This window comes from Salvelinus namaycush, chromosome 29 (assembly GCF_016432855.1).
Source record: "Salvelinus namaycush isolate Seneca chromosome 29, SaNama_1.0, whole genome shotgun sequence".
Classification (NCBI taxonomy): Eukaryota; Metazoa; Chordata; class Actinopteri; order Salmoniformes; family Salmonidae; genus Salvelinus; species Salvelinus namaycush.
Genome location: NC_052335.1, coordinates 1600466 through 1615959, shown reverse-complemented (window position 1 = coordinate 1615959; position 15494 = coordinate 1600466). Strand labels below are relative to the sequence as shown.

Below are 15494 nucleotides of genomic sequence, written 5' to 3'. Positions count from 1 at the left end.
CCAGTCTCGACGTCAACAGTGAAGAGGCAACTCCGGGATGCTGGCCTTCAAGGGAGAGTTCCTCTGTCCAGTGTCTGTGTTCTTTTGCCCATCTTAATCTTTTATTTTTATTTGCCAGTCTGAGATATGGCCTTTATTTTGCTACTCTGCCTAGAAGGCAGGAGTTTCCTCTTCAATGTTGAAAAATGTGCTTTTCTTTCAAAAACAAAGACATTTCTAAGTGACCCCAAACTTTTGAACAGTAGTGTATATATATTTTTTTTTTACCGCAATTTCATGGTATCCAATTGGTAGTTGCAATCTTGTTTCATCGCTGCAATTCCCGTACAGACTCTGGAGAGGCAAAGATCAAGAGCCATGCATCCTCTGAAACACAACTGCTTCTTGACACAATGCCTGCTTAACCAGGCCCACCAATGTGTTGGAAGAAACACCGTACACCTGGTGACCGTGTAAGTCTGCAATGCCTACCACAGGAGTTGCTAGAGTGCGATGGGACAAGGACATCCCTGCTGGCCAAACCCTCCCCTAACCCAGATGACGCTGGTCCAATTGTGCACCGCCCCATGGGTGGTGGACTCTAACCAGGATCTCTGGTGGCACAGCTTCAACTGTGAGGCAGTGCGTAAGACCACTTCGCCACTCGGGAGGCCTTAGCTATAATTTTTAATAAGGTCATCTTTGCGAACTAACAAACGACAATAATAAAATGAATTGGGCCCCCATTGATTTTGTTACTATATTTGAGTCACTCAGATGGAATAAGAACACTGCATAAGCCATTGCTAAATGTGTACAACTGCAGGAAATGTGCTTTAAATCAGTAAGTCTTCGCTCAGCCCCATCGGAAAATATGTAGAAATTCAGGAAATTTACTTCAATACCAATTTTTTTTTCTCTCTCTCTCAGGCCCATGACAAAATATGTAGAATGGCAAGGAAACTAGCTTTAAAACGGTGCACATTTCTGTCTTCCCAAATTTGGCCTGTGGGGCCAAGAAGAGGGCCTCTAAAATGACCACACCATTGGCTTCGTCAACTACCAAGCCACTGCTGAGATAAATCCTTGGGGAGACACTGTACACACATACACATTCCCTCATAATTGAGCTCTGTGTGCCTCGGCACAATGCTGCTGTTCACTCCATTTAGTGGCTATTGGGTAGTCAACAGCTCGAGGCTCATTCCCAACAGGCAGCGCACAGACTACCGTCTGATGTAGAGATACGCCACAAATGCCAAGTTCACTGAATATCTCTGGTGAATATCTTCTGTGGCATCTCCTCGTTGTCGTCTCCCGTTCAGTGTTTTTCTTGTTTTGGCCTCATTAATGTGACCGGAATATGTTTTTCGTATAAACGTCTTACATAATGTTCTACAATGCAATATAAATGCCCTCCAACCTCCCAACCCTCTCTCCATGCTCTGATATCACTAACTATGTCCACCCTAAAACATGCACCGTAACTGTCACCAACCCCCAACACCTGGGTGTTTCAATGGTGTGGTCAGTCTCTCCAAGACGTGAGTGAATGACCTACAGTACAATGTTGTTTCGTAAAGGTTTTGATATGGGTCACTGTGTTATGCCTATGGTTCCGGGGGTCCCTGTACGCTACAGACAGACAGTCTCTCCCCTGTGTCTCGGGAACCCCTGTGACGTCCCCTCTCTCCCTCTCAGTCTCGGGAGCAGTCTGATGATGAGCAGTCAGAGGACTCTGTGAAGTTCAGACGGCTCCACAAGCTGGTCAACTCTACCCGCCGCGTCAGGAAGAAACTCATCAAGGTGGAAGAGGGGAAGAGACCCATCTCCGAAGGTACAGCCCGTGTCCGTACTAACCCAAACAGTGTACTGTATACTGTGTATTTAGAATGCCGTTACACTGTTACTATGTGAATGGGTCAGAACTGGTTTTGCTCTATTGGACATTGCTCTCTCTAATGGATAATTGGTTTGATGTTTTTCTCCTCCCTGTAGATTCTTTGAGACTGGAGGTGTCTTCTACCTGTGAGGACAACGCAGCCCTGTACACAGGGGTCCTGAAGAAGTCCAACCTGCCCCAGGATGCTTCCCTGTCCTCCCTGACCCAGGACCAGCTCTCTCTGGACGGGGACACAGACAGCCTGACCACCTCCCCTTCCTCCAGCAGCCTGGACACCACCTGGTCCGGACACAAGCTGGTCAAGACCTTTTCTAAGTCCAGCAGCACCCACGGCCTCATCCGACCCCCCAGGAGAGTCCCTGCTGGGTCTGGGCGTCTGGGGGCCGTCGGGGTGGAAGGTAGTGGATCCTCCTTCTCGGAGCTGGACGGCTGTGGAGCCGAGGAAGAAGAGAAGGTGTCGTGCTCCATGACGGAGGGCGAGATGAGGAAAGCCATGACCTCTCTCTCCCACGGGGTAAGTAACGACACACTCTATGGCTTCTACGGCCTCACCCGGCCACGCCCCAGACCACACCCCCAGCCCCGCCTCCTTGTTGCCCTCGACAACGTCTCCCAGAGTAGCCCCAAACCCACCCGTCACCATGCCAACTGGCTCAGGAAGCCCGACCCCAATTACGCCTACTCCACCAAACACCTGCTCTACCAGCGCTCCCGGAACTATGCCAAACCACCTGGGGCGCCCCCCTCCTGTTCCTCCCCCTCGCCTCCTGCCCGCTGTGACCTGGCCAAGGCTAAGAGTGGTACGCTGGGTGGAGGGGGGTGTGGGGGCTGGGCGTTCCCCCCACGCAGGCTCCGCGGCCGGGCGGCAGTGAGCGAGCTGAACATCACATACGTGGTAGAGCGCAGCCTCTACGGCCACCTCAACTGGGCCCAGCTGGTCCGACCCGTCACCCTCAGCCGCGCAGAGCACCGCTGCCTATTGGAGGAGGACAGGGAGGCGGACAGGAAGTGGGCGGCCAGCGTTGACCGCTGCACCAAGCGTGTGCTCTTACGCATCCAGCAGAAGTCTGTGAGTTCTACCGTACAGTGGGGTGGGGATGGGCTACACGCCACCCCCACCTGGCCAGGAGGACCAAGGCTAGCTTCAAGGCTGCACAATAACCCTCCGTTTTAGATACAGCCACAGGGCTGATAATGTTCCTGTCTCCTCTACTTTAATCCACATGGACCTTGAATATTTAGAAAGGTTAGTTTAACAGAGACCTCCATAGAGAACCAGAACATTCCACAACCTTTAGATACGAAAGCCCTTGGGATTGTAGTTCATTTTCATGTGATAAGAAATAGTCATGGGATGTGCCCGTTCTGACTCAGGACGTGAACAGTGGGTACCAGTGTGACAGTAGAGGTAACTGCCGTTTAGAAATGTCACCCAGCCCAAACCCTAGAGGGAGTCTCCTGAGTCAGAGTGGACTAGGCAGAGACACAGCTTTGATAGGTCATTGCTCAGGAGCTGACAGACACACACACACACACATTCTCTTTCCTCTCTTCTTTTTAACTTTCTCCCCTCCCTTGTTTCTCTTCCTTTGTATCTCTGTACTCAGTAGAAGGGGGACAAAGTATATATTTTCCGGCTCAGTGAGAAATAAAAGGAGAAAGAGAAATCTGGGACAGTGACAGTGGCCATAAGCCCAGCTAAATGATCAGGGCTGGCAAGGCCAAACACGCCTCCACACATCATTGAGAGAGGTGGTGTGATAAGGTGTAGTCAGTGTGCGAAAGTTCAATCCCAAGTCAATAACAAAACTAGCATGGACGTTTTTAGTGGTTATGGTAGGAATCTATTTAGATCGACACAGGGGAAGCTTAACAGAGCTATTCTGCAGCCTTGAAGAAGCCCGAATCCTTGCTTTCACTTGTCAATCATTGGACGTGGTTCTTCATCCATAGATGCATGGCCATTCCATTCAATATGTCCAACAACATCACCTCATCTCCAGTCTTCTTTTTGGACGCCTTCTCAATCGCTTCTCTTCACAAAACTATGGATTCCTGTGAAGTCCAGAGAGTGGAACTGCGGACATGGACACGATAGAAAGCAAATGGTCTCAAAGCTAATTCAGTGATAAGATGGCCAATCTCTCTCCTCAACGGTAACTCCCTGCTACCCTCATGACTGGTCCTATTGAAACGCTCCCTATCAAATGGAGAGATATGATAGATAGGCAAAGCCCCTTACATATTCCTCAGTCGGATACACTATACTCTCTGTGAGAACGTACTTACCTCAACCTCCCCTCTCTATAATCTAATCCAGTGTAAAAGTATTCATATCTCTATACAATGTGTGTGTTTCCAGAGACTTAATCCAGTAACCGTCCTTTCGTAATTAAACACAAGGGAAAGGTTGGGTTGGGCCATAGTCTATACGCTCTATATGACATTCATAAAGCACAATGGAATAATTCAGCGTGACCACATCTAACCAAATGATTTCATTTAATTTCACTCTATGCTAGCTCCCCATGGCTTTAGGTTTAAAGTAACATACACTTGCAGAATAACAGTGACTCCAAAATCCCCATGCGGATGATCTAACACAGATGGTCACCCAATTAACTAACGTATATAATAAAGATAAATATATATATGAGTTTCACGTCTGTTGCCTGTCCCATATGAGGTCATACCACGACATACATATATAGACGGCTGGAAAGGCTCACTCAGCAAGACCATATATAACATACAGCCATGAATCAACCTGCTGCCATTGTGACTCCGCCAAGCATGAATCATTGTGATTTGACTCTTACTGGGCACTCTTATGGGAGTTGATGTCATTTGAATAGATTCTAATTGATTCTAACTCCCACTCTCGCTCTAAATATTTATTCCCTCTCTCTCTCTCTCTCTCTCTCTCTCTCTCTCTCTCTCTCTCTCTCTCTCTCTCTCTCTCTCTCTCTCTCTCTCTCTCTCTCTCTCTCTCTCTCTCTCTCTCTCTCTCTCTCTCTCTCTCTCTCTCTCTCTCTCTCTCTCTCTCTCTCTCTCTCTCTCTCTCTCTCTCTCTCTCTCTCTCTCTCTCACAGAGGACGTGTAGTTTCGGAGGGTTTGACCTGTCCAACAGGTCACTCCATGTGGTCAGCGCAGGCTCAGAGCCCAATGTAAGTGCTAACAGGTTACTGATGACTCAGGGCTGAGGGGGCGCAATGCTTAGAGAAGGGAACTCAAACACTGAATGAACTATTTTGTTATTTCTCTCTCTTTCTCTCCTCCTTTTTTTTCCTGTCTCTGTGTTTTCGCTCTCCCTCCCTCCCTCTATCTCTCAGAGTAAGTATCCAGAGGCTATATACCGGGAGGTAGTCAAGTCTCCCGCGACATCTCGTATCTCTCTGGGGAAGAAGGTCAAGTCTGTAAAAGAGACCATGAGGAAACGCATGTCCAAGAAGTACAGCAGCTCACTGTCTGAACAGGTACACACACACACACACACACACACACACACACACACACACACACACACACACACACACACACACACACACACACTAAGATCCCAACTTTCAAGAGGCTTGATCCGAGATCCTGTTATTCATAGTCATTCTGGGCTTTACATATGTGTGTGGGTGGACGTGTTTGTGTTGGTTACAAACTAAATACCCAGCTCTCTCACACACAAACAGACACACACACACACACACACACACACACAGCTGGGACTATCTTGGAGCTGTCCACATTCTGGTCTCAGCTCTCTCAGGCCCAGGACAGGACTCGGGGTGTAGGGTGGGGTGTGTATGGAAGTGGCTGAGCTCATCCAGGGAGACAAGCCTCACGCATGCCAGCGCTCTGAGACAAGGGGCCTTTGGCTCTGGGACTGTGTGTGCGTGTGCATGCGCATGTGTATGTGTGTGTGGCTCATTCGTATCACATGAGCATTCACATTCAAACAATGGACAACTACAGTATTGGTTTTGGCCTGGTATCTAGGCTGTCAGAGGGTACAGTACTGTCAAAGCCTAGGGAGTGCCACATCCTTAGACCGCGCGCTGCAAACCAGTTCCCTCAGAGATGAATAGCAGAGATAGTTGGAACGTCCATGCAGTGACCCAGAAAAAGGTTGGGTTAGTTATGAATATGTTGCTTGGAAAGAGCAGGCAGGAGACTAAATGACCTCCAACTTCACTCGAAAGACTATTTTACATGCCACGCTGCCATCTAGTGGCTGTGATGAATTACCCTTCAGTATAGCTGCTGTCATGTGTATGATACTGTGAGCGCTACCTATCACTGATACTGGCATCTGTGTCTCTGTCTCTTAATCTCTCCATCTCTTTCTCGATCTCTCTCTCTCCCCTCTCCTCTTCGCTTCTACCTTTCTGCCCCAACCTCCCCATTCCATACCTCTCCTACCCCCCCGCCTTCATCTGTACCCTTCCTCCCCCTCTCTTCGCCTTCCTCCCTCCCTCCAGTCGAGCGCAGATGGTGCTCCCAGCTCCCCCCAGTCCCCCCAGCCAGACACAGATTCTCTGGAGAAACCCAAACTCAAGGCTGGAGGATCAGTGGAGAGCCTCCGGAGCTCCCTCAGCGGACAGAGCTCCATGAGTAAGTAGTGTGTGTGTGTGTGTGTGTGTGTGTGTGTGTGTGTGTGTGTGTGTGTGTGTGTGTGTGTGTGTGTGTGTGTGTGTGTGTGTGTGTGTGTGTGTGTGTGTGTGTGTGTGTGTGTGTGTGTGTGTGTGTGTGTGTGTGTGTGTGTGTGTGTGTGTGTGTGTGTGTGTGTGTCTCCCGGGTGGCGCAGTGGTCTAGGGCACTGCATCGCAGTGCTAGCTGCGCCACCAGAGTCTCTGGGTTCGCGCCCAGGCTGGGCTGGGTTCGTGCCCAGGCTCTGTCGCAGCCGGCCGCAACCGGGAGGTCCGTGGGGCGACGCACAATTGGCATAGCGTCGTTAGGGAGGGTTTGGCCGGTAGGGATATCCTTGTCTCAGTATGTAAAATGTTTAAAAAAAAAATGTAATAAAAAATGTATGCACTCTACTGTAAGTTGCTCTGGATAAGAGCGTCTGCTAAATGACTAAAATGTAAAATGTAAGTGTGTGTATGTGTGTGTGTGTGTGTGTGTGTGTGTGTGTGTGTGAGAAATAAGTGCACAAACACAAACACACTCTAAGTGCACGACACAATGGGGCATTGTCATCACATCTCCCGGGCAACATTCACTCAATCTTCTTATCTACACAGATAATCCCGAAGTGATTTAATCCATAAATACCCTTTATCAAGCCTGCCGTGTCAGTTAGAATACATTACATCATCATTGTTATGAGCTTGTCTCCTATCATTCCAGCTCTCTCACGGTCACACCCATTCCCATTGGAGGGTTTAGAGATGCCACGTGAGATCATGTGGTCCTATCTGATGAGAGTGTCTTCTCACGTTAGTGACTGATCATGATCTGAGCACGGCATGTGTTCAGACAGAGCACCAACAACTCTTCTATCTGTCTCTCATGTGTTGATGTTAGAGTTAGACTGAGGGCTGTGAAGGCTGGGTTGATGTTTGTTAAACATATATCCATACCAGTCAAACGTTTGGACACACCTAGTCATTCAAGGTTTTTTCTTTATTTTTTACTATTTTCTACATTGGAGAATAATAGTGAAGACATCAAAACTATGAAATAACACATAAGGAATCATGTAATTACCAAAAAAGTGTTAAACAAATCAAAATATTTTTTCGATTTTTTCCGATTCTTCTAAGTAGCCACCCTTTGCCTTGTTGACAGCTTTGCACACTCTTTTGGCATTCTCTCAACCAGCTTCTCTCAACCAGCTTCATGTGGTAGTCACCTGGAATGCATTTCAATTAACAGGTGTGCCTTCTTAAAAGTGAATTGTGGAATTTCTTTCCTTCTTAATGCGTTTGAGACAATCAGTTGAGTTGTGACAAGGTAGGGGTGGTATACAGAAGATAGCCCTATTTGGTAAAAGACCAAGTCCATATAATGGCAAGAACAGCTCAAATAAGCAAAGCGAAATGACAGTCCATCATTACTTTAAGACATGAAGGTCAGTCAATCCTCAACATTTTAAGAACTTTGAAAGTTTCTTCAAGTGCAGTTGCAAAAACCATCAAGCGCTATGATGAAACTGGCTCTCATGAGGACCGCCACATGAAAGGAATAACCAGAGTTACCTCTGCTGCAGAGGATAATTTCATTAGAGTTACCAGCCTTAGAAATTGCAGCCCAAATAAATGCTTCACAGAGTTCAAGTGACAGACACATCTCAACATCAACTGTTCAAAGGAGACTGCATGAATCAGGCCTTCATGGTCGAATTGCTGCAAAGACACCACTACTAAAGGACACCAATAAGAAGAAGAGACTTGTTTGGGCCAAGAAACACGAGCAATGGTTATGAGACCAGTGGAAATCTGTCCTTTGGTCTGATGAGTCCAAATTTGAGATTTTTGGTTCCAACAGCCATGTCTTTGTGAGACGCAGAGTAGGTGAACGGATGATCTCCACATGTGTGGTTCCCACCGTGAAGCATGGAGGAGAAGGTGCGCTGGTGTGGGGGTGCTTTGCTGGTGACACTGTCAGTGATTTACAGTTGAAGTCGGAAGTTTACATACACTTAGGTTGGAGTCATTAAAACTAGTTTTTCAACCACTCCACACATTTCTTGTTAACAAACTATAGTTTTGGCAAGTCGGTTAGGACATCTACTTTGTGCAGTACACAAGTAATTTTTCCAACAATTGTTTACAGACAGATTATTGCACTTATAATTCACTGTATCACAATTCCAGTGGGTCAGAAGTTTACATACACTAAGTTGACTGTGCCTTTAAACAGCTTGGAAAATTCCAGAAAATGATGTCATGGCTTGTCATGTCATGATGTCACATGATGTCATGTCAAACTCAGTGCCTCTTTTGCTTGACGTCATGTGAAAATCAAAAGAAATCAGCTAAGACCCAGAAAAAAAAATTATAGGCCTCCACAATTCTGGTACATCCTTGGGAGCAATTTCCAAATGCCTGAAGGTACCACGTTCATCTGTACAAACAATAGTACGCAAGTATAAACACCATGGGACCATGCAGCCGTCATACCGCTCAGGAAGGAGACACGTTCTGTCTCCTAGAGATGAACGTACTTTGGTGCGAAAAATGTAAATCAATCCTAGAACAACAGAAAAGGACCTTGTGAAGATGCTGGAGGAAACAGGTACAAAAGTATCTACATCCACAGTAAAATGAGTCCTATATCGACATAACCTGAAAGGCCCTCCGCAAGGAAGAAGCCACTGCTCCAAAACCGCCATAAAAAAGCCAGACTACGGTTTGCAACTGCACATGGGGACAAGGATCGTACTTTTTGGAGAAATGTGCTCTGGTCTGATGAAACAAAAATATAACTGTTTGGCCATAATGACAATCATTATGTTAGGAGGAAAAAGGGTGAGGCTTGCAAGCCGAAGAACACCATCCCAACTGTGAAGCACGGGGGTGGCAGCATCATGTTGTGGCGGTGCTTTGCTGCAGGAGGGACGGGTGCACTTCACAAAATAGATGGCATCATGAGGCAGGACAATTATGTGGATATATTGAAGCAACATCTCAAGACATCAGTCAGGAAGTGAAAGTTTGTTCAGAAATGGGTCTTCCAAATGTACAATGACCCCAAGCATACTTCCAAAGTTGGGGCAAAATGGCTTAAGGACAACAAAGTCAAGGTATTGGAGTGGCCATCAGAAAGCCCTGACCTTAATCCTATAGAAAATGTGTGGGCAGAACTGAAAAAGCGTGTGCGAGCAAGGAGGCCTACAATCCTGACCCAGTTACACCAGCTGTCAGGAGGAATGAGCCAAAAATTCACCCAACTTATTGTGGGAATCTTGTGGAAGGCTACCCGTAACGTTGACCAAAGTTAAACAATTTAAAGGCAATGCTACCAAATACTAATTGAGTGTTTGTAAACTTCTGACCCACTGGGAATGTGATGAAAGAAATAAAAGCTGAAATAAATCATTCTTTCTACTATTATTTTGACATTTCACATTCTTAAACTAAAGTGGTGATCCTTACTGACCTAAGACAGGGAATTTTTACTTGGATTAAATGTCAGGAATTGTGATAAACATAGTTGAAATGTATTTGGCTAAGGTGTATGTAAACTTCCGACTTCAACTGTGTTTGGAATTCAAAGCACACTTAACCAGCATGGCTACCACAGCATTCTGCAGCTATACGTCATCCCATCTGGTTTGCGTTTTTTAAATTGATTTATTCACCTTTACATTTTAGTCATTTAGCAGACGCTCTTATCCAGAGCGACTTACAGTAGAGTGCATACATTTTATTACATTTTTACATACTGAGACAAGGATATCCCTACCGGCCAAACCCTCCCTAACCCGGACGACGCTATGCCAATTGTGCGTCGCCCCACGGACCTCCCGGTTGCAGCCGGCTGCGACAGAGCCTGGGCGCGAACCCAGCCCAGCCTGGGCGCGAACCCAGAGACTCTGGTGGCGCAGCTAGCACTGCGATGCAGTGCCCTAGACCACTGCGCCACCCGGGAGGTGGGTCTATTTAACTAGGTAAGCCAGTTGAGAACAAGTTCTCATTTACAACTGCGACCTGGCCAAGATAAAGCAAAGCAGTGCGACACAAACAAGAAGACAGAGTTACACATAAACAAACGTACAGTCAATAACACAATAGAAAAGAAAAATAGAAAAATCTATGTACAGTGTGTGCAAATGTAGAAGAGTAGGGAGGTAGGCAATAAATAGGCCATAGAGGCGAAATAATTACAATGTAGCATTAATACTGGAGTGATAGATGTGCAGATGATGATGTGCAAGTAGAGATACTGGAGTGCAGAAGAGCAAGAGGGTAAGTAAAGTATGGGGATGAGGAAGTTGGGTGTGCTATTTACAGATTGGCTGTGTACAGGTACAGCGATGCTCTGACAGCTGATGCTTAAAGTTAGAGAGGGAGATATAAGACTCCAGCTTCAGAGATTTTTGCAATTCGTTCCAGTCATTGGCAGCAGAGAACTGGAAGGAAATGCGGCCAAAGGAAGTGTTGGCTTTGGGGATGACCAGTGAAATATATGCGTGCTACGGGTGGGTGTTGCTATGGTGACCATTGAGCTGAGATAAAGCGGGGCTTTACCTAGCAAAGACTTATAGATGACCTGGAGCCAGTGGGTTTGGTGACGGATATGAAGCGAGGGCCAGCCAACGAGAGCATACAGGTCGCAGTGGTGGGTAGTATATGGGGCTTTGGTGACAAAACGGATGGCACTGTGATAGACTACATCCAGTTTGCTGAGTAGAGTGTTGGGGGCTATTTTGTAAATGACATCGCCGAAGTCTTGGATTGGTAGGATAGTCAGTTTTACGAGGTTAAAACATATACGAAATATATACAAAGAAAATAACGATATATACTAGGGATGGGACAAGACATTCAAAACAGACATCCCACTGCTATGCCGTCTTGGAATTTGGATAGTTTAGTGGTACTATCATTTGTTTTTCAACTGGACAATGTCCCAAAACACACCTCCAGGCTGTGTAAGGGCTATTTGACCAAGAAGGAGAGTGATGAGTGCTGCATGAGATGACCTGGCCTCCACAACCACCCGACCTCAACCCAATTGAGATGGTTTGGGATGAGTTGGACCGCAGAGTGAAGGAAAAGCAGCCAACAAGTGCTCAGCATATGTGGGAACTCCATCAAGACTGTTGTAAAAGCATTCCTCATGAAGCTGGTTGAGAGAATGCCAAGAGTGTGCAAAGCTTCAACAAGGCAATGTGTGGCTACTTTGAAGAATTAAAATATATTTTGATTTATTTTAACACTTTTTTGGTTACTACATGATTCCATATGTGTTATTTCATATTTCATAGTGTTGTACAATGTAGAAAATAGTAAAAAATAAAGAAAAACCCTTGAATGAGTAGGTGTGTCCAAACTTTTGACTGGAACTGTATATATGTTTTAGTGTCACATAAACCAGACAGATGCAGTGAAATGTGTTGTACGGCGCCCCTAGAGCAAATTAGGGCTAAGTGCCTTATTCAAGGACATCGATATATTTTTCACCTTGTCGGCTCGGGTATTTGCACCAGCGACCTTTTGCTTACTGTCCCAACTCTCTAACCGCTAGGCTACCTGCCACCCTCTTGTAAGTTTGATAGTGAGAGAGAGTCTGTCCCTTGTTGACTGGTATTGGCCTGGGCCCATAAGGTCAGAGGGTCTAAGACACATGCTAGTGATTAGATAGGAAGGCTTTGCTCTCTGGTTCCCACACTTACCATCACAAGTCAGCTATACACAGAGACGTCTATGGGGAGACAGCATCGCGCTGTATACCCACTGGTTTCAAGTGATGCGTTTTGGCTGTTCATTTTCAATTATAAAGCTGTTATTAATCGGTATTCACACACTCACTCAGGCTTTGTACGAATAGAAGTACATTTTATCCAACTCTCTCGTTTAAAATAAATAGAAGCTCAGTTAGTTGCAATACACTCTCAAATCACATGAGTATTGAATCGCTCTACAGTATGTGGAGGATATGATATGTGTGTCTGTGTGTATCCAGGTGGTCAGACGGTCAGCACCACAGACTCGTCAGCCAGTAACAGAGAGAGTGTCAAGTCTGAGGATGGAGACGACGAGGAGCCTCCCTACAGAGGGCCCTTCTGTGGCAGAGCACGAGTACACGCTGACTTCACCCCTAGCCCCTACGATTCAGATTCCCTCAAACTAAAGGTAAGTCACACACACAGTCTTACGCACTAATGATTCGTCTAGATCGAGTGGCTTTAGATTTGTGCTAAACATATCCTGTATATGTTGTGTTCCAGAGAGGGGATGTGATTGACATCATCAGTAAGCCCCCCATGGGGACGTGGATGGGTCTGCTCAACAACAAGGTGGGCACCTTTAAGTTCATCTACGTGGACGTGCTGAGTGAGGAGGAGGAGAAGCCCAAGAGACCCGTCAGAAGGAAGAGGAAGGGCAGACCTCCCAAACCCACCTCTGTAGAGGAGCTGCTCGAACGCATCAACCTCAAGGTGCGCACACTGGACACACACATCTTTGCACATGCCAGGCGAGCACACGCACTCTCAACTCTCCCTCGCACACGCACACACAACTCCACACAAATCTCACACACCAATGCTAAGATTTTCTGGACAAGGTAACAGTAGTCCTACAACTTCCCTCCTACAGTCCGGTTCATATCCCAGCCATCTAGAAACCAGCCAGCCTAGCTCAGCCTCCTCAGGGAGAGAGCACTGTAGGTGGGCTGTTTCTGGGTAAGCCCAGCCTGATGGAGCGCTGACTAAACAGATTACAGACCAGGCTATGTCCAAGGGCTCTCTACTCAAGGGCATAAGTAACATAATGGTGCATTATCATTGCCTGGGCAGAGCGAAACTATATTACAGGCTCCGAGACCTCCCATACGTGCTACTATTCGACTGTACAGTACATGTGCATCAAGGTGCGCATGTCATCTCTTTCATCACATACGTAGTTGTGACTTAGGGAGAGGGAGAGCAGACTAAACAAACGTTCCCCTAACCCCGCCATTAAATGTGGACCATGTAAAGACATTATACCGAGACTGTGTTACACCTTGTTCTGGGTCTGTTTCAAGTCACTCTCGGGATAAATTATTGTTTTTGTCAAGGATTTATTTGAAAGAAGTACTAGGGCAAATTCGGGATTTCTCAGTCCAGATCTGGTTAGCATTAGGGAGTTCAGTTCGGATATTTACTCCGTAAGTTCTACGTAAGATAGACCTCATTCTTCTCAGGGCGTTCCTAAAAGCACAATGACAAAGTGGAGTTTGCGTCGAAGCAGCCATCTACTCTCAATCTTTTGAATCTTACATTTCGAACAAGATTGTAGGGGTATCTTGGAGCAAACGTGTTTTGGCCCCCAAATATGTTAGGTCACATAGAAGACTAAGATCATATGAGAAGGTTCTTGTGGCTGTGTAGAGTAGTGGTATTTGGTTTGGTCTCATCCTTATTTCTACTTATCCTAGCAGAAATAGAGCTAAACTTCACTGTTATGCTAAGGATGGAAGTCTCCATGGTTGCAGTGGTGACATGCAGTCTGTGTGTATTGTACCCTTTTAGATGCGTGGGTTGCTTTAGACTGAACCAGTTTCCACAATCTCCATGTTGAAAGTGGAAACCAATTATGATGGGTTGAAATGTTGATGTTAGCTGTGCCTATCCCCGAAAACAAACAGAGGGGTGTACTGTGATATTTTGAGACTGGGATTCCTGGTGTCCTCCCACTAAGAGATAGCACCACAGGGTGTAATGGCTAGCTTTGTGTTCCTGTTCAATTGTGTGTGTATTCTCCTTGTCGCCTGTGGTGGGAAGGTGTGGTAGATAATCTCCTTCACCTCATCACCTTGTTTCCCACCCTTCCCAACTCTTCCCTCATTGATCCATTTTTTTTTTTAGCTCATAGCTTGTTTTTGCAAGAGGAAAAAGGCCCTTTGTTTCTTTAACTATTGGTCCTATGCCAGTTTAGCAGATAACTTATTATAAAACATTTTTTTTAACAAGGTAGGCTAGTTGAGAACAAGTTCTCATTTACAACTGCGACCTGGCCAAGATAAAGCAAAGCAGTTTGACACATACAACAACACAGAGTTACACATGGAGTAAAACAAACATACAGTCAATAATACAGTACGAAAAAAGTATATATACAGTGTGTGCAAATGAGGTAGGATAAGGGAGGTAAGGCAATAAATAGGCCATAGTGGCGAAGTAATTACAATATAGCAATTAAACACTGGAATGGTAGATGTGCAGAAGATGAGTGTGCAAGTAGAGATACTGGGGTGCAAAGGAGCAAGATAAATAAATAAATACAGTATGGCGATGAGGTAGTTGGATGGGCTATTTACAGATGGGCTATGTACAGGTGCAGTGATCTGTGAGCTGCTCTGACAGCTGGTGCTTAAAGCTAGTGAGGGAGATATGAGTCTCCAGCTTCAGTGATTTTTGCAGTTCGTTCCAGTCACTGGCAGCAGGGAACTGGAAGGATACATGTGTATGACGATCTGATCTGCAATCTGTTCTCTCTTCTCCAGGAGCACATGCCTACCTTCTTGTTTAACGGCTATGAGGACCTGGACACCTTCAAGCTGTTGGAGGAGGAGGATCTAGATGAGCTCAACATCAGAGACCCTCAACACAGAGCTGTGTTGCTCACCGCCGTGGAGCTACTGCAGGAGTATGACAGTGAGTACACACACACACACAACCTCATGTGCGCACACACACAAAACTCACTGCGATACTACATCATTCTGTATGTTTCTGGATGTCTGACTATATTGTCTCTGTGTCGTGTGTGTCTTATAGGCAGCAGTGAACCGGAGCGTAGCGGCCTGTCAGGCTCTCAGGAGAAGCTGCTGTCAGAGGGCCACGGCCTGGTGGGCGACTCGCCACGTGACTCTGGCTGCTACGAAAGCAATGAGAACCTGGAGAATGGTAATGAGTAGCCTAGCCTCTCGCTAATGGGATTAGCCTGGCATTAGCTTGGCG

General features: G+C 46.3%; 1 protein-coding gene across 1 annotated transcript in view; it reads left to right on the top strand.

The window, feature by feature from the left end:
• The window catches only part of LOC120024357 (SAM and SH3 domain-containing protein 1-like), a 124704-nt gene that overhangs the window by 83186 nt on the left and 26024 nt on the right, over nucleotides 1-15494 (top strand). Inside the window, exons 9-17 of the mRNA XM_038968579.1 lie at nucleotides 1681-1816; nucleotides 1978-2396; nucleotides 4975-5049; nucleotides 5215-5358; nucleotides 6358-6490; nucleotides 12512-12681; nucleotides 12777-12986; nucleotides 15038-15188; nucleotides 15312-15440. Coding sequence (XP_038824507.1) covers nucleotides 1681-1816; nucleotides 1978-2396; nucleotides 4975-5049; nucleotides 5215-5358; nucleotides 6358-6490; nucleotides 12512-12681; nucleotides 12777-12986; nucleotides 15038-15188; nucleotides 15312-15440 — 1567 coding nt within the window. The remainder of the gene's footprint in view (nucleotides 1-1680; nucleotides 1817-1977; nucleotides 2397-4974; nucleotides 5050-5214; nucleotides 5359-6357; nucleotides 6491-12511; nucleotides 12682-12776; nucleotides 12987-15037; nucleotides 15189-15311; nucleotides 15441-15494) is intronic.